General features: G+C 36.3%; 1 protein-coding gene across 1 annotated transcript; it reads left to right on the forward strand.

Moving 5' to 3' along the window:
* LOC124539868 lies at positions 1-25,672 on the forward strand. The gene is made up of 5 exons (XM_047117228.1): positions 1-356; positions 1,210-2,064; positions 6,572-6,710; positions 23,063-23,265; positions 24,543-25,672. Exons 1-5 carry the CDS (start codon positions 237-239, stop codon positions 24,807-24,809), a joined length of 1,584 nt encoding a protein of 527 aa, XP_046973184.1. The 5' UTR covers positions 1-236; the 3' UTR covers positions 24,810-25,672.
* Positions 25,673-27,064: the final 1,392 nt, after the last annotated feature.

Consider the following 27,064-nt stretch of genomic DNA (forward strand, 5'->3'; position numbering starts at 1 on the left):
TGAAATATATCATTGTATACTGAAGTCTGTTAGTGTGACACATTAACACTTCTAAATAAGTTCACTGTTTGTGATTTTTCTTAACAAGTGTCACGTCATTGATAAATAAAGCACTCTGTTAGCGGCACGCCTGAAACACTCAACGCAGTGATCACATAACATTCAAACAGTGAAGTAAATAAAGGATAAGTGACCAATAGGGATGAATTTCTAAAGATAAATAATATTAGTCTAAAATGGCCTTAAAAATAAATGGACTGAGTGTACAAGATGTCGTGAAGCTTCTCGAGAGCAGTGACATGAATGAGTTCGTTGGTTTTGTGAAGGAGAAGCAGATAAATGGTGAAAAGCTATTAGTGAGTTTATTGCATCTTACCTAATTATTGCATGAAATTATTAAAATATTTAAAGATGTATTTTATATTCAGGTTTTGTCTTAGTTAGCCTGATAATTTCATTGCCAGTTAGTACCTTTTTTCAAGTGGAATTAAATTAATGTAGTATGTTCTTGATTGATTCTCCATAAATTTGCATAAAGTTAATAAAAATCAAAATCATTAAGTTTATTGTAGGTCTTAAGGTTTTGTGATTTTGGGACTTAAAAAGCTATTATTTTTTAATGTCCACAAAATTCTTACTAGCAATCAACGTTAAGATCGCTACTTAGAATTAATTGTCCTCTTCTGACCTATTGAATTTAGATAGTGTGTCAGTACATATTTGCACTAAATTATTATTTTTTGTACAGTCCTTGATATCCTTGAGAAGTCTCTTTTCTCTATCGAAGCCGTAAGAGTTTCATTAGAATCAATAATAATAAAAAAGGTATGGTATCTACAGACAAATATTATTATCAAACAAGATCAATGGCTATTTGAAAGAATAAAAATGTAGATCACTCTACGACTAATATGGCAGTAGAGAAATAAATAGCCAAGTTTTATCATCAACACAAACTCACTTCTACTCATGGTATTAAGAGCATTAGTAGCAGATATATGAAGACATTTTAATAGGCGTTCAACTTCTCACGTTCCCACGTTATCGAAACTCTGCCATTAAGGTATTATACGAGTATATATTACATTTATCCGACCGCTATCAATAACTCCAATATTAGAGTAACACAGTAAATTAACTCAAGCGAATAAATTCTCCGAAGTTACGAAACTCCGAAACTTTGTCACTTATCTGTGTCGTAATTTACAGGATGTCTCTGAAGGGCTCGTGAAACTATGGCGTCCAAATATCAATGCGAACAAATTTATAATATTCATACAAGATTTGAAAAACAATCCGCAAAAATATCTCACCTGTTTGAATAATGATGATATCGTCACGATTAAAGAAACAAATCTCTGCATTGAAAATCAATATCAAACTGTGAGCGTACGCAAGATAAGTCAACAGGAAACGATCAACTTCAGTACTGTTGAGGAGATTTTGAAAAAGATCACCGCTCCGAAAAGTTTTCTGTACAGAAATCACGCGAAAAAACAAGAACGATCATCTTACGTACCCATGGACGGTGGGTCAGCGAAGAAACCTAACAGATTCTTTCGCTTAAGCTTGTACGAATATCCCATTTTCGACCTTAAGTCACGTTTTTCGAAGACTGACATTTGTACTGACCGAGGTTATTATTCTGTTAAAACAGATAAGACGTTTCACATTCAGAAAACTTGTAAAAAGTCAGAGTCGAAACCAAAATACAAATCTCTAACTACAGCAGAAGAATTGAATGACAAAATATCAGAAGATCACTTCTACGAAGATCTGTGCTATAATGATATCCCGGATACAAAGAGGGATAGTATAAAAGACTTAAATAAATTTCCAACGAATCAAGCAAAGCCCTGTATCGTTAAAATACAGGAGTTGTTCCAATCTTTTAAGTTACCGTTCTTTAGAAAGACAGAAGTAGCTGTAGAAAGAGAAGAAAATGTAAAACAAAATGATGCACAAATAGCAAGAGATGGCAATGTATATGAGAACAGTTCAAATGATATGTACGATTCGATACATGTGCCGAGAGAAAATTATCCACAAGCCGAAGAGCCCGGCGTAAGTACGAAAAAACTTACTTTTTTAATTTTTGCTTTTTTTTTTTTTGTTTTTTTTTTTTTAATTTATTTATGTACTGGCTTTACGTTCAACAGTCCTATTATGTACGAAATTAGTTGGCGTTTCAATTGTTGCTATGCAGATGTTGGGTATAAAGAAGTACCTTATGCCCTGTTCTTTGAATTTCATAGTAATTTTCTTGAGGCTACATACCAAATTTCGTTAAAGTTTATTTAGTGGTTTTACCGTTAAACCGATAAACAGACAAACATACACTCACACATATAATACTAGCGACCCGCCCCGGATTCGCACGGGTTTAATGATACTAAGTAAACTACAGATTTTTTTTGTTTCCTTACTATATTGTCTACGTATTATATAAAAAAACCATCATCTCGAATCACTCTATCTATTAAAAGAAACCGCATCGAAAACCGTTGTTTAATTTGAATGATCTAAGCATACACAGGAACAGACAGCGAGCGACTTTCTTTTATACTATGTAGTGACATAAATATTTTAAACTTATGACTACACAGTATTTAGAATATGCTTTAAATGTTATAATAAATTTTTATCATTTCATGTTTGTGTTTCGTCAGTTTATTTTTTCACAAAGAATAGCTTTGCACTCGAGGCTAAAATAAATTAGTTTAAAAAATAAACTTACATAAAATGCATAAAAACTTATTTAACGTCCAGACATGTAAACAAACGTGCTCGCGCGCGGCGGTTACGACGCAGTGATTATGTATTTGTGATTTTAATGTCAGTTTTACGTCGTAATTTGATAAAACCGAAAGAATTAAATTACTAGATGAGCCGAGGTCAGGAGTTTAATCCAATTTAATCATGCTAGGTTTTGTTTATAGAGTTACTGTTATTTCTCGTCGCTTGCCTCGTCCGTGATAATCAACGTAATAAGTGATGTGATTGCTAATTATTGCATACTAGCGATTCAACGGTGCAATGACATCACAGTGGCAACTTCTAAAATTATCAATGTTTCTTTACTAAATTGTCCATGTTTTATTTATAAAAAACAATGTTCTCGAATCACTCTATCTATTAAAAAAAACGCGTCAAAATCCGTTGTGTAGTTTTAAAGATTTAATCATACAAAGGGACAGAGAAAGCGACTTTGTTTAATGCTATGCAGTGATATATATTTTTTTAAATTAAATATTTGTATTCATTTGTCTCGATTTGGGGAGCAATTCTACTAACATTTAACGGTTATGGCACGTTTCCGATTGTCTTAAATATATCAGCTTAATTGCAACTGAAAGCAATTTATGCTTATTTATTTCGATTATATTCTGATCCAATTTCGATCGAACCATAAATGTATCGTTATGTTAGTAACGTATCGATTTGTTGGCGATAAATTTACCAATTTGTTAGTAGAATTGTCGCTCTGGTGTTTGTGTGGTGTTTAACTATTGGTGGTGTTAACTCACTCGAAAATTATTCGTGTGTGAAAGTTGATTGAGCCAATGTTATTACAGGCGCAAGGGACATAACATCTGAGATATCGTGGTCAGTGGTTTGTGTCTCGTTCAAATCTCGTTACAGATATCCGTGATGTAAATGTAAAAAATAAAATAAAAATATTTATTTTTTCTGAAAATAATTAAAAAAACCAACCGGGTGCGAGTCAGAGTCACGCACGAAGGTTTCCGGTTCACTGTTACTATTGTCTAGGTAAACAACAATAGGTACACTGGTGCTCACACCAGTAAACCATTACTTGGTGGTAGGGCTTGGTGCAGGCCCGTCTGGGTAGGTAACACCTACTAATCAGTTATTCTACCGTCAAACAATAGTATTCAGTATTGTTGTGTTCCGGTTTTAATTGTGAGTGAGCCAGTGTAACTACAGGCACAAGGGACATAACATCTTAGTTCCGAAGGTTGGTGGCATATTGACGATGTAAAGAATAGTTAATATTTCTTACAGCGTCATTGTCTATGGGTAATGGTGACCACTTACCATCAGGTGGCCCATATGCTCGTCCGCCAACCTATACCATAAAATAACTCCTAAATCATAGATAACTGATGAGTAGGTGGTATCTACCCAGATGGGCTTGCACAAAGCCCTACCACCAAGTAAAGAGTCTGATTAGAGATGGTTATCTAGTTCAGTATAAAAATATTATTCACTATCGTTAGGTTATACGCACACATACACAAACTGTGAGTTTGTGTATGTGTTTGTATAACCGTGTATAATACGCTTGCCGTGAGACACAAAATTACATGATTGATGAATTCGTTTGTAGAAAATACTAAATTGAAATGAATATGAAAATGACACATTCATATCGTTCATCACCTCCCGTTGGTATTTTATGTCGTAATGATTAATGAATGGAAATTTGCTACGGCATTTTTTCAAAGGGTTCCGTATAATCTGTTCTATAACCAGAGTCGGATTTAAAGGTCCTAAGGAGGTTCTAGACCAAGAGAAGCGTGAAGACCCCAATAATTATAGTATGAATTCATTCGATTTTTTAATTTCAATCAGTAAGCTATGCTTTATTTACTTGTATCGGTAACTTTTAAAATATTAAGTTAACTCGCTGAAAACTTATGTGGCCCCCACTCATGTGGAGGGCAGTTGCCCCGGTTGCTCTCTCCTAAATACGCCCCTGTCATTACTATCATTCAAAGGCCAACTCGAAACGACAGTCACAGCTAATACTGTACTCTATACTAATATTATAAATGTGAAAGCGACTCTATTTGTCTGTCTCTCTTTCACTAACAAATCAATGAACTGAATTTGATGAAATTTGGTATGACGTAAACTAGAATTCCAAGGAAGGGCATAGGCTACTTTTCTTGCCTAACACATGACAACCAACGCTCTAAAACGAGAACGAAGCCGCGGGCGACAACTAGTATATGACACGCTATTTTGGTTTTCTACGATGAATTTCGAGTTGTTTGTTACGAAATAATTCTGCTGTATGGCAAAACGTTATAAGCGCCATTGACTATACCAATAACTATAACTTTTCAGATCTAGAAATAAGTTATAAATAAATTAATGTAGACGCTTCTAGAACATGTAATTCTTTCTCTGATGCAGTTTTGAATTAAATCACGATGTTTGTATTCACTGCAGTGCTCGTAATGAAATGAACTAACTTTTAAACTTAACTATTTGTCAAAAATTTAAAAGCATTTTTAACTTCTGTCCATGAAGTACTCTGCGAGTTACAATTGTATTACTGTTGAAGTCACGAATAAAGTCAACTAAGTTAATGGCTTCGGAATTATTGTTTTATCGAATAATAAATTGTTCAACAACAGCCTGTAAAGTTCCCACTGCTGGGCCTCTGCTCCCTTTGAGGAGAAGGATCGGGCATATTCCACCACACTTCTCAAATTCGGGTAATACACATGTGGCAGAATTTCGTTGAAATTAGTCATATTCCTCACGATGTTGAATCAAAATTTTGTTTTATTGCCAAGTCTAATCATCAGTTTTGCCACGGTTGGTGGTGCAATGGCGATTCTAGGATTTTAGCGTATAAATTATATCTTTTTAAAATTAGAATTACTAATTTGTATAATTATCGAAATATGTCAATTAGGATACATCTAAGAATCAAATTAGGATATATATTCAGTATAAAACACGTACTCCGTTTTTCAATTACCTTACATATATTGTGTTCGTGATCTTAATGAGGCCTAATATGATATATTTAGTTCAATATGATTATATTACTTGTCGCTGATTATTAAAAATGAATAATATGAAGTATATTACATTCAACTTTACTGACATGCTCTATTATTCGAATTGTGGAATAGAGTAACTGATGATCTTTTTGGCAGTTCTTTCTAGAATCTACTTTCAGAACCGGTAGAACATTTAATTCAAAACTGTTACATAGCGATGTGACTTTAATGAGCCTACTTAAATATAGAATACTTCGACTTCAATTTATTTTTACTAATTTAATAAATACGAAAATAACTTTGTCTATCTGTTTGTTGCTAAGGACCAAACCAGCGAACAATTTGAAGATATTGGTTATGAAGCAGACTTGAAACACTTTTTACGCCTTATACCGGACACCAACCTTGACTATCTAGCTGGCTGATAATATGGGCATAACTTTCACCTCATGAGGCACATTATTATTTATTTAATGCCCAACTTATTAATAACGTCAATAAAGTTTAATTGAACAAAATCGCTTCACCAATAATCATATGTTCTTTATTAATCAGCTACGAGGCCTTTTTAACCCCTATAGCTCCTTTTTATAACATAATATGGATATGGCTACACGCTGTCTAAGAATGGCGATTTTTGTTTTTTGTTTGTTTCTGTTATGTTTTGCTTTTTATTTTTATTATTATGTGTTTTTACTAACATTAGTTATAAGGTTGCCATGTAACACTAAAATTAAAATATGGACTATGTCTGAGACAAAATAAATAAATAAATAATGAATACCATAAACAAATATTTATTATTTTAGCCCGAGTTAGCTGTCGATGATTACTTGGAGCCGGTGCAAGTGAGCCGGGATTACTGCGATGTTTGTCTCAAGCAGAGAGACGATTCGTTGCTCGGATTTATTATGAATTACTTCGAGAGTCGGCTCGGCATCAAGCGAGGTAAGGTTGTATCTAGTATGTCATTTATAGACTTAGTACTTTTTGAGTGAAGTTCCATAATAATTTGGAAGGATGCATACATATATAATAAGATAAAATTACACACGGTGCTACTCGCCAGTTCTGTTACCTGAACTTGTCTGACACGCTACCGCGTGTCTAGATACCGAAACATTTGTAAATAAACCTTACTGTAAAGTAACAGCTTGTAAATTTCTCATTGCTGAGCTAAGGCCTCCACTCCCATTAAAGAGAAGGTTTGGAACATTTTCCACCACGCTGTTCCAATGTGGGTTGGTGGAATGCACATGTGGCATAATTTCGACGAAATTAGACACATGCAGGTTTCCTCACGATGTTTTTCTTCACCGCCGAGCGCGAAGTGAATTATAAACACAATATAAACATATATGTATAGTGGTGCTTGCCTGGGTTTCAACCCGAAATCATAGGTTAAAATGCACGCGTTCTAACCACTGGGCAATCTCGGCTCTCTAAACCTTATTATTAATTAAGAAAATACTTTAAAAAAAAAACGCTTGTATTTATGCTCGGGTTCCATCATACTAGGATAGTATACTAATTGTGAAAAACATCAATGTAAATCTGTTTAAGATTTTAAATTAACACGGTTATTTTTATTACTAAATTTATTAATTGCGGGATATTTACCTTGTTTTTTATTTTTATTCGGTGGAGCTCGATATTTCGACATTATCTACGAATGTCTTGTTCACGAGACTGAAGTTTGCGGGTAGATGTTGATAAAGTTAGAAGTGTCCATATCGAACGACCTCCTTTCTCGTACACAGCAAACGTACCGAATAAAAATAAAAAACATGGTAAATATCCCGCAATTAATAACTTTAGTAGTAAATCTGTTTGCTTGAAAAGAGCAACTATGCGAGTCTCTTACCGTTTCGTTTCGCTGGAAGATGCTTTCTTAAACGGCAGTAGTGTTTAAACATTGACGACTCAAAAAAGCTTCATTGTAAAGTTTACTTCAATGAAGTACATTTGATTTGGTGTAGTTGGTTGGTGCGTCTCTTCTAGCTGAGTGTTCGTTTAATCGATTCAAACGAGCGGTACCAACTTTACGAAATATCTTGCGCGTATAGTCTTGTCGACCCATTGGCTCTGTATGTATTTTACACTATACCCAATAAGTCAATTACGTGTACTTTATTCAAACAGTCACCTAGCAAGTACTTTTTAATCGTCAACATATCCATATCCTCCTAGAAGTATTATTGATTATACCTGGGAGGACGGATATGTTTCTGTTAGAAACTATACACATATGATTCCATTCCTCGTACTAAGGTTTTATGCCACCAAATATCAATACTTTGTTATTGTTTAGTTTTGAAAGGTGAGTGTGCCTTTTTTGGGGTATAGGTTGGCGGACGAGCATATAGGCCACCTGATGTTAAGTGGTCACCATCACCCACAGACAATGACGCTTTAAGAAATATTAACTATTTTTTACATCGTCAATATGCCAGTAACCTTGGGAACTAATATGTTATGTCCCTTGTGCCTGTAGTTACACTGGCCCACTCAAGCTTCAAACCGGAACACAACAATACTGAGTACCGTTATTTGGCGGTAGAATAACTGATGAGTGGGTGGTACCTACCCAGACGGGCTTGCACAAAGCCCTACCACTAAGTTACAAGAATTATACGCAAAAGGACTTCCCTGTCGACAGATTGTCGGTGTGACGAGTTTTTTACACGTTTGGCATTTTGAATAGATAAAGGTCATAAGAGTGAAAAGATAATAGAGACTGGCGTGAAAAAAATTAGGAGAACGTTTAGCATAAGATGATAACTGACGACCTCCGTGGTCGAGTGGTGTGTATACCGGTTTTCATGGGTACGCCACTCCGAGGTCCCAGGTTCGATTCGCGGCCGAGCCAATGTAGATTATCATTAGTTTTCTGTGTTGTCTTGGGTCTGGGAGTTTGTGGTACCGTCGTTACTTCGGATTTTCCATAACACAAGTGCTTTAGCTACTTACATTGGGATCAGAGTAATGTATGTGATGTTGTCTCATATTATTTAAAAAAAAAAAACAACATGTATTCAACTTACTTCCAGCATTGTAAATATATACGTAATATTAGATTTACATGGGCTCACAGGTCTTAGCACCTCGTAATCATGTATGAGGACATGACTTCGGCGTTCATATCCGATTACATTTCGGGAGGCTGGAGATGCCGGTCGGAGGAAATGATGACAATAACGAATAATCTCATTCGATATAATTTCCGACGCTTGAAACGCCCGTTATATTCCACAGGCGTTGGGACAGAATTCGCAGCTACACAACTCGTAGTAGACATATTCTGAGAACAAAATTAATAACCGCAGACCACTACGATCACGATCGTGTAATGAGTTACGATACCCGCCTTACCCGCCTCGACTTTGCACATGCAATGTTGACACTAAGTACACTACATATATTTTCTTGTCTATTTACTATATTGTCCATGTTTTATATACAAAAACCTTCTTCTCGAATCTCTCTATATATTAAAAGAAACCGCATCAAAATCCGTTGCGTAATTTTAAAGCTCTAATTAATTTTAAAGGACGGTGTCAGCCACGGTGCCCTTGCCCCAACAATCAAAAGAAAGAAGCGATACGAGCCCCTTGATTGATCCAGTATATTATTGTATAAAAGTTAATTTGTAAAAAACGTATTTGTTAAAGTATTCTCGTATTGTTTTTTGATAGATACACTGAAGGGGGTTTTCTTGGCTGACACCGACTCCTAATATAGCAATAATTATAACTACATTATATAATCGTAAATCGACTTTTAAGTAGTCTAATACTTGTTATTTCATTTTATTTATAATTCTTTATCGCACACCACAAACAGAAACAAAAAAGAAAGTAACATAAAATTAATAAAATACAAAAAAAAGGATTAAAAAAAAAAAACAAAACAAAAGAAGTACATTAAAAGTGTTGTACAATGGGCGGACTTATGGCTTTTTAGCCATCTCTTCCAGACAACTTTTTTTTTTTTTTTTTTTTTTTTTTATGGCATAGGAGGCAAACGAGCAGGAGGCTCACCTGATGGAAAGTGACTACCACCGCCCATGGACACCTGCAACACCAGGGGACTTGCAGGTGCGTTGCCGGCCTTTCAAAAAGGAGTAGGCTCTTTTCTTAAAGGTTCCCATGTCGTATCGGTTCGGAAAAACCGCCGGCGAAAGCTGGTTCCACAAAGTGGTTGTGCGAGGCAGAAAATGTCTGAGAAATCGCGCTGTTGTGGATTTTCGGACATCAAGGTGGTGCGGGTGAAACTTAGAATTTTGGCGAGATGTCCGAAGGTGAAATTCAGCAGCCGGGATTAATCCGAACAATTCCTCGGAACATTCCCCGTGAAAAATTCGGTAGAAGATGCAGAGTGATCCGACATCTCTACGCAAAGCCAAAGGATCAAGGAGATCAGAAAGAGCTTGATCGTCGATAACTCGAGCCGCTCTACGTTGGATGCGGTCAAATGGAAGGAGCTGGTACTGGGGAGCACCCGCCCAGAGGTGAGAGCAGTACTCCATGTGAGGCCGAATTTGCGCCTTGTAAAGTTTAAGGCGATGGGCCGACGTGAAGTACTGTCTCGCCTTGCTGAGCACGCCCAGCTTTTTTGAAGCCAATTTGGCTTTGCCTTCCAATTGACCGCGGAACTGAACGAGGCTCGAAATATCAACGCCAAGTATTCCGATACTACCTGTAGCGGCTATCGGAATGTTCTCAAATCGTGGAGATACGACAAATGGTGTTTTTTTAGCGGTTAACGCGCAAACTTGCGTCTTTTTGGGGTTGAAATGGACTAGATTTAGCCGGCCCCAATTCGAGACTTTGTTTAATGAAGACTCGATTTCAGACACAAGTTTGTTCCGGTTCTCTTCGACGTTTTCCCGAGAAATATTAGCGCGGCCGGTGTATAAGGTGTCAACGGTACTGTCGTCTGCATAGCAATGAATGTTCCCGATTTGCAACAAATCATTGATATGCAGAAGAAACAGAGTGGGTGATAGAACGCAGCCTTGTGGAACACCAGCATTGACGAATTTTAAGTCAGAGCATGCACCGTCGACAACGACCTTGATGCTCCGATCTGCCAAAAAGCTGGTAATCCAATTGCATAATTTCCCGGGAAGCCCATAGGAAGGAAGCTTCGAAAGAAGCGCTTTGTGCCATACACGATCGAAGGCCTTCGCTATGTCCAAGCTGGCTGCTAATGCCTCCCCCTTGCTCTCAACTGCTTCAGCCCACCTGTGAGTAAGGTAAACTAGAAGATCACCGGCTGACCGACCCCGACGGAAACCGTACTGGCGGTCGCTAATCAGCTGGTTCTCCTCTAGATACCGCAGGAGCTGGCAGTTTATGAGGGACTCCATTATCTTGGAGAGCAAGGAGGTGATGGCTATAGGCCTATAATTGGACGGGTCTGAGCGGTTGCCTTTTTTAGGGATCGGATGCACCAAAGCTGTCTTCCAGGAATTCGGGACGACGCCTAATGTGTAGGATTGCCGGAAAAGACGCGTTAAGACCGGTGCCAACTCGGGAGCACATGTCCGTAGCACGATTGGAGGGATACCATCGGGTCCGCTCGACTTATGAATGTCCAAGGAAAGAAGTGCTTTACGAACTGCACTTTGCCGGAATTTAACCTCCGGCATCGTGGTATCACATCGCGGAATTGTTGGTGGAGATTTTCCTTGGTCATCCAGAGTCGAGTTCGACGCGAAGAGAGAGCCTAAAAGATCAGCTTTCTCTTTCGCGGTATGGGCCAATGACTCACCGTCTCTGTGGAGAGATGGAAAAGATGGCTGACAGAAATTCCCTAAGACAGCCTTAGCGAGAGACCAGAACGCTCGTGTTCCTGAAGGGAGACGCACCAGTCTCTCGCCAATTCTGCCAATGTACTCCGTCTTCGCCCTAGCAATCACGTTTTTGAGGGACCTAGAGGCAGAGTTGTATTCCTTTTTAAATGCGCTGGTATTTACATCACGAGACGCAGATGCATTAGCCCAGGTTTGATAGCGTTCCCACTTTCGGCGTGATGCCGTTTTGCAGAAGCGACCAAACCAAGGCTGGGACTTGCCACCGATGGGTACTGCAGAGTAAGGAATGAATAGTTCCATACCCTGAAGCACCACATCGGCAACAGAGTCAGCAGCAGCGTTCGGATCATCCGGCGAGAAACAAATCTGCCCCCATGGGTAAGATGCAAAAAAAGACCGCATCCCATCCCAATCTGCTGACTTGTAGTGCCATACTCGGCGGCACCCAACAAAGCGAGGCCGTGAGTACCGCACAACCGGCACTGTACTCCGGACGAGACAGTGGTCAGATGAGCCCAGAGGGGGATCGACGATAACCTGATAGCCATCCGGATGTGAAGTCAGCAGAAGGTCCAACAGGGAAGGTGTATGATCCTCCACATCCGGTATTCGCGTTGGCGAGTTGACCAGTTGTGTCAGATCATATGCTAGAGCGAAGTCCAGAACAGATCTACCCGCATGATCGGTGGTGCGTGAGCCGAGCCATTCTGCGTGGTGAGCATTAAAGTCACCCAGAATAATGATCTCTGCGGATGGAATCTGCTGAAGCACGGAATCTGTAGCCATTTGGACGTGCTCAACCAGTCGGTCGGTTTCGGCATTACCGCTATGGGACCTATAAAGGCACGCATAGATTCGCGGATGGTCATCGCAGTCTACACGCAGCCAGATAATCGATAGGTCCTGTCCTTCAAGGCTGCCGAGGCGTCGAGAACAGATATCATCTCTGACGTAAACGCATACCCCAGCTCGTGGTATAAAAGAATGTTCCAATTTGTACCCGGGGTACGAGAGAAAAGTCGTATCGGCAGGAGAAGATATCTGGGTCTCGGTTAGAAAGAGCAAGGCCGGCTTCGCCGTTTCCAGATGGTAGTGAACGGCGTTGAGGTTGGAGTTGAGTCCCCTTATGTTGCAGAAGTCCACAGCGAGGGTGGCAGGGGTTGCCTTATGATGCCTGCTCCGCTTGCCCCGAACAGTGGCGAGCGCAAAATTGCCCCCCCCAGAATTCGGAGGGCAGCCTGGGCATCCCTGCTCAGGTGGTGTATGTCCTGAGCATGGATGCCCAGAGAGGGATTCTCCACCGCTGTCGCTGATGGTACCCTCCTGGGGTAATTTAACCAAATTCTGCACAACCATCAAGTTTTGGGGGGGAGGGGGATTGGGCCTCCGGAACTCTCACTTACCGGACGAAACGCGGTAGCATAACTACCACTTTACGCCGATTTTAAGTGAGAGAGTGGTACTTCCCCGGGCGTGCCGGCCCATTCGGCTGTAACCCGAAGGTATACAGCGTGGCACCACTTGAAAACCCACACACACACACACAACCCAATCAAAGGGAGAATCCAAAACCATCGGCGTAGGCGGTGCAGTCATAAACTTACATACAAATAGTTACACACTAATACTTATACTTCTTATATATATATATATATATATATATATATATAAATATATATACATATATATTATATATAAATAATATATATCTCTATCATACACTAATACATACTTAAGATAATAAAATGATATAAAAATACATAAAATTACATAATAAATGTTATATAAAATAATTAATTAAAGTCGTCTGAATTATTATTTAGGTAATAGTTTTTAACGGCTCTTTTAAAAACTGAAATAGATGGAGCCTTTTTAATGTTTACTGGAAGGGCATTCCATAACCTTATGGCCTGTACAGTAAACGATTTGTTTAGAAATTTAGTTTTGTGTACAGGCATTTTAAGTGTTAGGTACCGCTTAGATCTTAAAGAAAAAGGATCACCAAGAAATTCAAATTTATCTTTTAAATATGTAGGAAAACTATAGTTAAATAGCGCACAGTACAGAAGAGAAAGAATATGTAAGTTCCGGCGAAGACGTATAGGAAGCCACTTGAGTTTTGAACGATATTCGGAGACATGGTCATATTTTCGTAGGCAAAATATGAATCGAATAGCAATATTTTGAAGTCGCTCAAGTTTATTCAGTTGGTCCTCGGTGAGATCAGGATAGCTTGCATCTGCGTAATCTAGAATTGATAAAAGGAGAGAGTTTGCTAGCATAATTTTGGTAGGAATTGGAAGTACAGATTGGAGTCGCCGCAATGAGCTCAATGCAGCGAATATTTTCCTACTGACCTCTTTTATTTGTACTGACCATGATAGCGTCTGGTCTAAATACACACCGAGATCTCTAACGTTAGAGTAGTAGGCTATTGTAGTACCTCTGTATTCCACAGATGGTAAATTTAATAAATCTACCCAAGAGATCATGCCTGGACTACCAATTATGATTGCCTGCGATTTACTTGGATTGATGTTAAGTCCGTATCGCTTGCTCCACTCAGAGATTGAAACAAGATCGTCATTAATAGCATCAATCGCTGCAGGAAGATCTTGAAGTGATGCATGTCGATAAATCTGGATATCGTCTGCATACATATGGTAGAGAGAAGAAATGCTTGAAGTGATAGAATTAATAAAAATTGAAAAGAGTAAAGGAGATAAGACGCCACCTTGAGGAACCCCTGCCTGAACATCACACCATGAGGAGAAAGACTCATTATGGCGAATACGATGTCGTCGGCCTTTGAGGTAACTTTGAAACCAATCTACCACTGATGGAGATATGTTAATAGAACTTAACAAACTCAAAAGGATGTCATGATCAACACAATTAAATGCGTTGCTAAAATCCAATAAAATTAAAATTGTGAGTTGTTTATTATCCATGGCTGCACGAATGTCATCAGTAACCTTCACCAGAGCAGAGACCGTACTTTGACCCGCGCGGAAGCCCGATTGGAGAGAGTTGAGGATGGAGTGATTGTTAAGGAAAGTGTTTATTTGTTGAAAAACTATTTTTTCTAAAATTTTGGAAAGAAATGGAAGAATGGAAATCGGTCTGTAATCGGAGTTGTTAATAGGATTAGGTTTTTTGGGAAGTGGTATGATATGAGCACCTTTCCAAGCATCAGGGAATGTGCTACGGGTGATGGAGTAATTTAGGATGTGCACTAAAGTAGGAGCAATAATGTCAAGGATGGGAATAATCATTTTACGGCTTATGCAGTCAGTACCAACGGCATTCGAAGACGTGGATAATATGTTCTTCTTAACATCACATTCAGTGATAGAGGAAAATGTAAACGGTGGAAATATAGAAGTGGCTTATCAACACTATCAAGTACAGAATGTGAAGAGAAATGCTTATTTAAAAGCTCAACGTCAATTTTAATGGGAGAGTTATGTGCTGATTTACCAACTCCTAGTGTTTCAAGAAATTTCCAGATTTTTGAAGTGTCGCCGTTTTCGACAGATTTGTGAATGTAGCGTCGTTGAGCGTCCCTACATGCTGTATTGCATCGATTCCGAGCTTTCCTATATTTGTCGCGATTGATGTCTGTGTCATGCATCTTAAATTTGTTTTTAGCATGGTTTTTTTTTCAATCATCTTTTTTAAGTCGTCTGACAACCACGGCGCTGGAAGGTGTTTCAACTTAACCGGTCTCAAAGGGGCATGGGTATCGTATAATTGAGTAAGCAGCCTATGAAATTTATCTATTTTGTCATTAATTGACTCAGCAGAGAGTACCGACGACCAATCCAACTGGCGAGCATCATCACAGAGTCGAATCTGATCCATTCCTGCAAAATTACGATACAGAAGTGTTCTAGATTTAGCTTTAGGAGGACGAATTTTATACGAAAGAAAGATCAGGTTATGATAGGAAAATGCATCAGCAGGGCATTGGCCATATTTTGAAATAAAATCGGGAGAAGAAATCATAATAAGATCCAGAAGGGATGGAATACACCCAGGAGAATGGTGTGTAGACTTAAGAGGTAAAACATGTAAATTGTAGGAATCAGTTATTTCTAATAATTTCTTACACCGAGAGTCATCTTTAAGTAAACAAGTGTTAAAATCACCCATAATAATGGAGTGACTGTAGGTAGGGATAAAATTATGTAAAACGTTTTCAAAAGTGGTAAAATAATTAGACAGAGAAGAAGGGTTGTAAAATACACCTAGGAGAAGTTTAGAACAGGACAGACTTACTTCGATAAGCAAATGTTCGATCGCATCGGGCGAAGGTGGTTGGGCAGACGAGCTGAGTACTGAGAAAGGGATACAGGTGCGTAAGTAGATTGCAACGCCACCACCCCTCCTCCCGCTACGATCATTGCGAATCAGTTGGAAGCCGGGCAACGAGTAACATGTCGATGGTAAGCAGGGCTTTAACCAAGATTCAGAGATGAGGATGGCATGAATATTGCGGGAGTCAAATGATGCAAGCATATCAGGATAATGAGCCGGAACACTTTGGGCATTGATGTGAATGACATTAAAATTTTTTACACAGTCGGAAAAACATGAATCGAGGGTGACATTTAATGAAGGATAAGATGTACTGTGAAAGCTATCATCACTAGAGTATCCATGAGAGGATGGGGAGAGGAAAATATCACTATGAATACTACCCTTAGACGACATACCAAAAAAAAAAAAAAAAATTAAGAATATAAATAATAAATAAAATAGTCTGATACTAAAAAAAAATAGAAATAAATATATTAATAATAAATAAATATAATAAGATTAATATATAAAATTATAAATTATAATATACTAAATAAAACGACCTACTAAACCAAATAACCACAAAGCTAATATAGCTGCCAGCCATGATAGTTGTTACACTTAAAGCATAAATATACGTAGAACGAATTCAAGAATATGAAAGTAAACATATTGTAAAAAAAAAAAAGATAAACGTAAAATACAAGAACTGTAACAAGTATTATTGTAATTTAACTAAAAAGATAATAGAAAAGCATAAAGTAAAATTAAAAAAATAAAAACAAGAAAAAACTATAATAATTAAGTAATATAACTTAAAATAAGTGAAGATAATGTTATTATATTTAAGGACTTAATATTACAGTGAGTACTCACTCCCTATTATTTAAAAACGTACTTATAAATTAGAATTGAAGCATACGTCAGCTGTCAAATGCCAGTGTAACATGAAATTATTGAATTATAATTTCTATCATTAAAACAAAAGAAAAAAAGAAATGTGGGTAAAACGAAGTTGTATACAAAAGGAATATAAAATATCTAATGAAAAGGAGGAGTTCTACAGATATAGAAAAAATATTGCTCTTACTTATAGCTACCACTTATAGTAAGACAAAACAAAGAAAATATATATATTGAAAACTTTTTTACTTAGGAGGATTCTAAAAAAATGTTAAATACGCAATTATTTTTATTACTTTTTAGTGCATATTCATTTGTTTTAAAGTAGTGTTTTGTTTGAAGTCGGTTTTTCTTTTTGTTTTTTTTTTTGATTTTAAGTGAAGCTGATGTTGACTAACTAATTTTTCTTAATATGGATAGATTAAGCGTTCCGTTTATATGAATCAGAAACTACTTTAGTGTGATTCCAGGGGAAGGTTTGTATAAATAATACATGAACAATATAGTAAAGAAACACTGATAATTATAGAAGTTTGCAATGTTATGTCGTAAATAAATAAATAATAATAAATAAATATGAGACAACATCACATACATTACTCTGATCCCAATGTAAGTAGCTAAAGCACTTGTGTTATGGAAAATCAGAAGTAACGACGGTTCCACAAACACGCAGACCCAAGACAACATAGAAAACTAATGATAATCTACATTGACTCGGCCGGGAATCGAACCCGGGACCTCGGAGTGGCGTACCCATGAAAACCGGTGTACACACCACTCGACCACGGAGGTCGTCAAATAAACAAATTCTGTAGTATATTTAGTATCAGTATTGCACCCGTGCGAAGCCGGGGTGGGTAGCTAGTTGATTATAATATTCGACTATGATAATTACATAAACATAACCACATTACGGAAGGTGTTTCAAATATCCAAATAACCTATAAATAAAAGATTCGACCGAGTATCGCTAACGTGCTCCTCAGAATTGTTCCGTTCCCTTCCGTTCCGTTACTTTGTCATGGATCCTATGCTCAGAACCTTACGAAACTTTCACCAAACTACCCTTATAGTATATATTTTATAGTAAAAAAAGAATTATCAAAATTGGTTAACGTGATTTTCAGTTATTCACCTATTTGTCGCGCATATACATAATGCAAATTTAAGACTTATGTCGTTTTCATACGGGTATCCGTAAAAATCATCGGAAAAAAATAAAACTTAAAATGGGACCTCACAGGAAAGTATTACCTTTCAAACAAAAAAAAATTATCAAAATCGGTCCACCCAGTGAAAAGTTACTCCTAATTTTTGAAGTCGGTTGACAATAAAAGAAGCCTAAGTTAGTCTTTATTACATTAGCTATCTGCCTTTGAAAGTCCTGTAGCCAGAACAAACAGACAGACAGACAAGAATTTAAAAAAAAATGTTATTTTGATATATGTATGGTCTATTAATACATATTCATTTAGTAAAAAGCGTTTATTTTAATATTAAAAACAGACATTTCAATTTTTATTATATGTAAAGGTAGGCATATTAAGTCTATGTTTCGAATGTACTTTGATAGCGAGCAATTATATTAACGATATTTGCTTTAATCTCAGATTACGAGATGAATTGTAAAGAAATCTTTGTATGTATTCACATGTTTTCTTGCCTATATTTGTAGCCGCGATATTTAGTTATAATTCTCATCTTAAAATCTACTGAGCCGTCACTGTCATCGTTGTTACGATAGTTTTGTTTTGACTAGCCCTTTCCATCACTTTCTCATGAATCTTTATTTTTTATTTGAAACGGACTCGTGTCATGTGGAGAACATGTGGCCAGTGATGTGACATTGTTATCGATATGTCGTTTAAAGTCATTGTCGATATCGACGTTGGCTTATAGTAATATATTTTTAATTAAATTTACGTTATTGAATTCAATTAACATTATCTACTTTATGATCTATTGTAAAAATATTTTGCCAAAAAAAAATAACTAAATTGTTTTGTAATATTTTTTTTGTTGATATTTAAATATAAATAAATAACATAAATGTTTAATTTAAAGCTTTTATCTGATGGATAAAATATTATCTGTTAAATTAAGTTGTTAATGTGAAGCCGTTTGCTATAACGGTACAACACTAGGGATATTAAAATAAACGAACAACAAAATAAAATAAAAAATACATCAATGTGAAACACTTCCAGTATTGTTTCAGTGTTTGTGAAGTGACGTTACTAATAATAATACAATTTTAATTAAGACGGAAAGGGCTTAAAGTCTATTGTGTGACTATACTTATAAGACTTTATGAAATTAAATACATTAAAAAAATTTCAAACGACCAAAATATAACTAAGTTTGTAAATATATAAAAATACAAGCTGTGCCCGCGACCTTGAACAAATAATTGTAGCCTAAGTTACTGTTTATTATATCAGTTATCCGCCAGTGAAAGTCTCGTCAAAATCGGTATAGCCGTTCCAGAGATTAGCCGGAACAAATAGACAGACAGACAAAAATAAAAAAATGTTATTTTGGTATATGTATCGTGTATACATACAAATGCATTGAATAAGGGCTATTTATATATTACAAACAGACTCTCCAATTTCATTATATGTATTATACATAACTAAACTCAATAGCTATAACTAAGTACATGCAACAAGACGCTGGAATAGTATGACTAATATTTGACTCACTCAAGTGGCTCGTCGGCGAATTAACATTAATTAAACCACTCAGCACTGGATGCTATGTGACCTATATGTGCCTTCATATTTAAATTTATGTTTACACATATATCTTATAATCTTACAAAAATATATCAGTTACATCATCAACTATAGGTACAGTTACTGTGAGAATACGTAAAATTAAATGTATAAATGGTATAATGCTGTCTCGTTCTTTCTAATGTGTTATCAAGGTGACAGAAAGATATAAAGCAATGTACCATGTCAGTATTAAAAACTTAAGAAATTAATAGAAGACTTCGTAGATCAGATTTTCCAAAAAGAAGATGTACAATTTATAAAAATTACTCTCAAATTTGACCTTGAATCACTCGAAAAAGTTTCACACAATGTGTGTGAAATAAATAAAAATTGGACTTTTTATTTAAATTACTATTACTAGTAAAAACATCAAAATTTCGAAAATATTATTCTTCTGCGTGTTTTCTTTATCATATATGACAACGAATATATATCGCTCAACAAATATATAATAGTCTTACAAGAGAACATTCATACATACATACATAAATATAAAAATGTAATAAATTACAAAAATGTGTTGGTGGTTCAAAGTGAGTGTGCCATTAGTGTACAATTTGGGTGTACGATTCAGTGACGGTGTACTCGACTTATTTTACGGCGTGTTTCATTGTCTCACCGACGTGATTGCAGGTAAGGGAATATCAAGTAACCAATGACAAGCGAATCATTTTCGGTTAACCAATCGGATCGATTTAAAGCTATACGTCATAAAGTCCTAACGGCCATTCACCTCGATAATAGTTAGGTTATATTTAGCGTTCTAAAATTGACGTCTATAATAAAAATCTGAAGCCGTAATTTTTCAAATTTCGAACAAAATTTATGATCCCCAACATTCGATTAATTGGATGAATTTATGATTGCTACACAATAAGTTCTATTTTCTAAAAGTCGGCAAATATTTAAATTAGACTTAGACTAACTTTTTGTTAAAAAGAAAGATATATAATTTGCTCCTTTTCTTTGGTATAGATCGGCAGACCAGCAGATGGGCTACCTGATGGTAAGTGGTCACCATCACCCATAGACAAAGACGCTGTAAGAAATAACCAACCTTGGACATACACTGGCTCACTCACTCTTCAAACCGGAACACAACAATACTGAGTACTATTATTTGGCAGTAGAATAACTAATTTATTTATTATTTATTTCATCTCATATTAAATTGTTTAAATAATATATGAGACAAATAAAAAAAAAAAAAAAAAAACCCGCTGAGTTTCTTTCGCCGGTTCTTCTCAGGTCAGGGTATTTTCTTTTCCGAACCGGTGGTAGTGTTTCAATTGACCATCAATAAGAAAGTGTAATGCTTCCATATTGAATAAAGTTATTTGAGTTTGAGTTTGAGTTTAATGAGTGGGTGGTACCTACCCAGACGGGCTTGCACAAGGCCCTGCCACCAAGTAAAATATACCCTGATATACCTTTATCCTTTGTCGTTCCAATACTCTCATTGTGCCGCCAATCATGGCACCAAAGATCAATTATTATTCCTGTAATAATTGGCTCATTCTCTTAACGCCGAAATTGTCCAATAGTTAGAATGCTTAAGTTTTTTTGTGGGTTCCCTGGCAAATCCCATTGACCTTTCCTGTGTTTAATTAGTAAAGGAAATCATTGTGATAACCAATCACCCGCAACATTTTCACCTCCGAATTTTTTCACCCGCACCACCTCGATGTCCGAAAATCCACACCAGCGCGATTTCTAAGACATTCTCTGCCTCGCTCACTTTCACTTTGTGAAACCAAAGGCGGTTTTTCTGAACCGATACGACATACGAACCTTCAAGAAAAGAGCGTACTCCTTCGTCAAAGGCCGGTAACGCACCTGCTAGCTCCCTGGTGCTGCAGATGTTTATGGGCGGTGGTAGTCACTTTCCATCAGATGAGACTCCTGCTCGTTTGCCATATACCGCATAAAAAAAAATGGATGATATTCTGTCACAAGTGTTCCAGCTTATACGGTTCCAAAAAGTTCTTTTCAATGGTAGGGGGAGGACCTTGTCTAGCAGACACATATATACTTTATTCTGATTTTAACTAAAAATTAAACCTTCATAAACACAATCGAATATTGAGGATTATGGTTTATTAAAAAAATCATTCCGACAAATTGCTTTTGTGAATAATTCTTTTTGGGAACTGTTTGGTCAATAATCCTCTGAAAAACGGTAATTAAAAGCGTTTTGCATTGCTTTTGGGTGTATTGTCCAAAGTATTAAGACTGATGAAAGGGATGTGATCTATCATGACGTCATAATCCTGTTTTAGAGACACACGCATATTTACATATATAGTAACATCTTGTAAATGTCTGTACTTTAGAATTTCCCCACGGTTTTGAAGACAAACAGAGATACTAGGTATTAGTCACATACAGCTTCCCTAATCATAATCCTGTTCCAGTTGTTTGTAAATTATACTCCTGATTGATAAACATTGTATAGCAAAAACGGTCTTGCTATGTGCAAGCCTTGCAAGTTTGGCTTTCGATGTGGAAGTTACCGCTTGAAGTTTCCAGCTAGAAGCGATTGGGCGATCCCCGGTGCAACAAAGATGATAAAAATTGCGAATGCGTATAAGCGGGCATTGAACTCTAAACAAAAAAAATCATGCATATTCCCCAATTACATCCGCCTTTTTAAAAAAAACATGTATAGCGACAAATAATTTGCAAATGTTAGTCATGTTGATGACTCTCTAGATCGCGGCGCTATCCTGACTTTACTATAAACATGGAGTCGCCACAATTGGAATTCTACTAATTGGCAATACTTATGTTGGTCTGAGATAGTAACATGCTCTATCTCATTCATTTTAATGGACAATTACTAAAGACATAAATATAGAAATCTTTGTGTAGCTTTTACGCCGTAAGTCGTAAGTGAGGGCGTTAAAATGTTATTCACTAACAACGCCAACGTGTTATTAAGGGAAACCCTCATATAACACAACATTTTATGTGATTACCGATAACTGGATGATATGTTTGACTGTGCCGAGATGGCCCAGTAGAACGCATGCATGTTTGCCGACAATTGCGGTTTCAAACCCAGGCAAGATTCACTCAATTTTCATGTGCTGAATTTGTTTTATAATTTATCACGTGCTCGGCGGTGAAGGAAAACATTGTGAGGAAACCTGCACGTGTCTAATTTTATCGAAATTCTGCCACGTGTGTCTCCAACCCGCATTGGAACAGCGTGGTGGATAAAAATCTTTTCCTAAAAGAGAGCCTTAACTCAGCAGAGGGAAATTTACAGGCTGTTGTTGTTGTTGTTGTTGTGAAAGTAACTCTGTCTGTCTGTCGCTCTTTCACGACAAAAGTCTTGAATCGAATTTGACGAAATTTGGTATGAAGCTAATTTAAACTCCCAGAAAGGATATAGGCTACTTTTTTGCCCAAAACACGACAACCAACAACTTAAAACGCGAGCGAATCCGCGAGCTACTACTAACTTATATGTTTCTTGATGTTAATTTCAGAAACGAACGATGTCACACAATCCGAAGAATCAGAAACGGAGCCGTCTTGCGAAAGGGAATGGGAACGTAACAATATGGCGGCGCGGCCGCTACCGGTGCCGGTGGAGAACGAGCCATTCTACATGAGCATCGACAGGACTGAGGCCGAAAACCTCTTGATGGGACAACCGGATGGGACGTTCATATTGAGACCCTCGAGTCAGGTAAACCAATTATGCTTAATCTCATAAACCGCGGCCCTTAATATTCCTGATTTAATTTGTTGAAATCAAAATATATTTTACTCGAATAAGTAAAGTAGTTAAGCGTTTAAAAACAGATAAAAAAGAGCTTCTTATTTTTTTATCTTCCGAATTAAGAACTTTGTCATTTATAAACTGATTTGGATTTCCAATTTCCATTTCGAGCTCCATCGAACAAAAAAAAAATAAAACATGGTAAATATCCCGAAATGAATAACACTAATAATAAAAATAACAATGTTAACTTAAAATCTGATTTGGTATTTTTTCTTAAAAGAAAAAAAATTGTTTGGTTAAATTTGAAAAAATATCACTTTCATATGTGGAATGATATGAGAATTTATTTTAAAGTATTGAATTTTATTTATAAAAATATTTAAGGAGAGTATTATTTGAAGTACTTTTAAGAGTATTTTTAGACTCGAATATAAAATAAAATTAAACATAAAGTTACCATTGGTCCGAAAATAGATTCAATCGAGTAGAACCGTATGTATAAAACAATTAAATTTAATTAATACGTATGGAAATCTGTATTAATTTTAATGATTATATTAATTGACAGGCAATATTATAATCTGAGGAATGTTATTACAGCAACAAATAGTGGCCCAGGAGGATTGTATTGACTTAGGGAGTCGGAAACTTAGTGTTATACATTTACCTACGCTATGGAGTGAGAGGATCTTTTTGACTTATCCTGACTTAATTAATTAATTAATTTGGTGTTACTGCCTTATTAACTAAGTGATAGGCCTTTGTCCGTCTGTCTATATTCCACCCATTTGACGGTAGTATATGATATTGTTCAGTGTGGTTTAAATGGTGAGATATAACATTTTAGTTCCGAAGATTGGTGGCGCATTGATGTAAGAAATAGTGAATATTTTATACAGAGCTGATGTGTATTGTCAGTTTTGACCACCTACCATCAAGTGTTACATTTGTTAGTCTTTATACCTATTATAAATACAAAAATAAAATTAAACTAGCGTCTCGTCCTGTCTTCGCACAGGGGACATAAGTTTTTTTTATATATTTATTTGTTGGTATTTTCCGACATGTTTATCAACTTTCGTTCGTTGATATACCTAAAACTTCCTTATGAATCCTCTGTATATTCGTGAAAACCGTATGAAAATCCGCTCAGTAGTTTTTAAGTTTATCGCGAACATGCAGACAGACGGACGACTTATTTTTATAATATGTAGTAATGATGAAACGATGTTCAATTACAGCCCAACCACGCATACACGCTGAGCGTCTCTTGTGCTAACTCGGTGCACAACGTTGGTGTAAGGCGGCGGCCAGATGGGCGTCTGGCGCTTGGCTTCGCTCGACGTGGCGAACGCAGCTTCACTAGTGTGGCTTCACTGTTACGACACCATAAGAAGAAGAGGCTCCTCCTGGTGGCGGGAGGAGACATGATTGGGGCGACCACGCTCAATGAGACACCGCAGTACTATCAGATACCAAGCAATCTCCCAGTCATGCGTTGCTCTTGATTCGTCTATGATGTTATTTTGTAAAGTATATCGGATATCATAATGGTCGGTTGCTATATTTAAAGGAAATTTAATGTCCATCAGAAACCGATCGTTTGTGAGTAACGAGCCGTTAAAATAAAGCGATTTCGAAATTTACGCATTTGAATTGCGAAGGAAACTAATGATTTTTTATAAATATAGTTACCGGGTTGTATGTAAACATTATTGTATTTTTTATAATAAGATATTGTTTAAGTAATATTTGTGTAAAGTATATTTGTATCAATGTCGATAACATCAGACATAGAATGAGAAAAAAAATAGGATATTTTTGTGTTTCTTTGTTAAACTTTTCACGACTTGACTAATAAAGAGAAGGTTTTGCATACGCCAAAGTCAAAGCAAAGTCAAAAATCTTTATTCAATATAGAAGTGATTACACTTGCTTATTGATAGTCAGAAATTTACATATGTATTTAAATTCCCATATGTATTGTGAAATCTAACACCATTCCCCTTTCCAACGCGGGCGAAGTCTCGGGCGGAAACTATGATATCAAATGATGAGCAAAAAGCTATAATATAAGCGAGCTTAGATTTGATAGTCGTCGAATAGTATCAACCCCTTTTTGCTGAGAAGATAAAATCGATAGAGCAAAGAATACACCAGTGAGGACTCTTCAGAATCCTTTGTTTGAATTGTCGATTGTCTTGATTTCTGTATGGGAACCCATCGAATGACCCTTTCAGAAACAATGTAAAACAAACCGATGCGATATCTCTTTTAATAACACAATTGTCTGCGTCTTTCACATTCATCAATGAGATTCATCATCATCATCATCGTCAACAGCCTTTTTTCGTCCACTGCTGGACATAGGCCTCTCCAATAGCACGCTACTGTGATCGATCTTCGGCTACTCGCATCCAGCTCCTGCCTCTATGACTATTTCAATGATATTGGTCACGTGTTATTCTGAATACGTTTCCTTGTTGATCTTATCTACGAACGAATCCTTATTATATTTATAGAATACTACACTAATTAACCTCACGAATAGTACTTGCTACAATTTGATTTGATGGAAAGTTAAGGTAATATTCAGGTTTCCAAACCACTAGGACATTTTGGATTTTTATATTTTATTATATCAAAATCAATTATGTATTGTTATATAAAACTATGTTATGGTATAATAAATAGAATACAAAGAATTTATCAAATCGTTTTTATTTCATTAGTACTTATTATCTTGAGATAATTACATTCGTTAGAGATCAAAGTCTATTTTTCATTAAATGCGACATGTAATGCAATGCAAATGTATTTTAAATTTATAACGGTGTGTGTATATGTAGAAATTGAAATAAATCAAAAATATATTCTCACATAAAAACAGACAAAATAGTGAGTACGCTTTACTTCTATTATTCAATCATTTATTTTTGTTTGATACCTCTCGAAGACATAAGGAAAGAAAAATAAGTTGGAAATGTGTAAATTGATATTGTTTACCTTAAATTTAAAATCGAAAAACATAATATAAATAAATCAAAGGTTGAATTTCGAAAATAATCTTCATTGGTAATTTGGCGGTAATTTTAATGGGTTTCCTACCCGGAGAGTACAAATTTCTACCACTTAGCGAAACATTTTGCCCCATCATCGACCAAGATTTGAATTTAAATGAGAGAGAAAGTGATTTTGCAAAAGAACGTCTCGTAACCTTGAGCTGAATACTGTGTTATTTCCGTTAATAACAGTTAATGTAACCATAACAAAAATTCTCAATATATATTTTGATTTCTATCGAAACGTCTTCATTTATTGGAACAAAGACCAGTCTAATTAGCAGTTTGAAAAGGATTGCTGAAAGTCAAAAGGCTTAATACCGCTAATGATCGCCAGCTATCTCCTGAGGTTGATGCTTTGTTCCTGAAATTCGATAATATCTAAGAAAGGATTTTCATTAATGTGCCTTTCAGATCTCGCTATAGATCTTCTGAATTATTTTTCAATGTAAATACGATTAATCCAATTAAAAAGATCACACTTGTCCGTTACCTTAATAACATGCTCTTAATGTTCTCCTACTAGGACTAAGATATACTTTGGAGAAGAAGGCTTGAAGGCTTGGACCTTATGGATACCATGTGGCAAATTTTATCCATCATCTTAGTTTTCATGCTGTTTTCCTTGACTACAAGATATTAATTACGAGCAATATTTCAGTACTATACAGATTCGTTTTTTTATCATCAAATTCCTGCCC

The sequence above is a fragment of the Vanessa cardui genome, chromosome 23, assembly GCF_905220365.1.
Source record: "Vanessa cardui chromosome 23, ilVanCard2.1, whole genome shotgun sequence".
NCBI classification, from domain to species: Eukaryota; Metazoa; Arthropoda; class Insecta; order Lepidoptera; family Nymphalidae; genus Vanessa; species Vanessa cardui.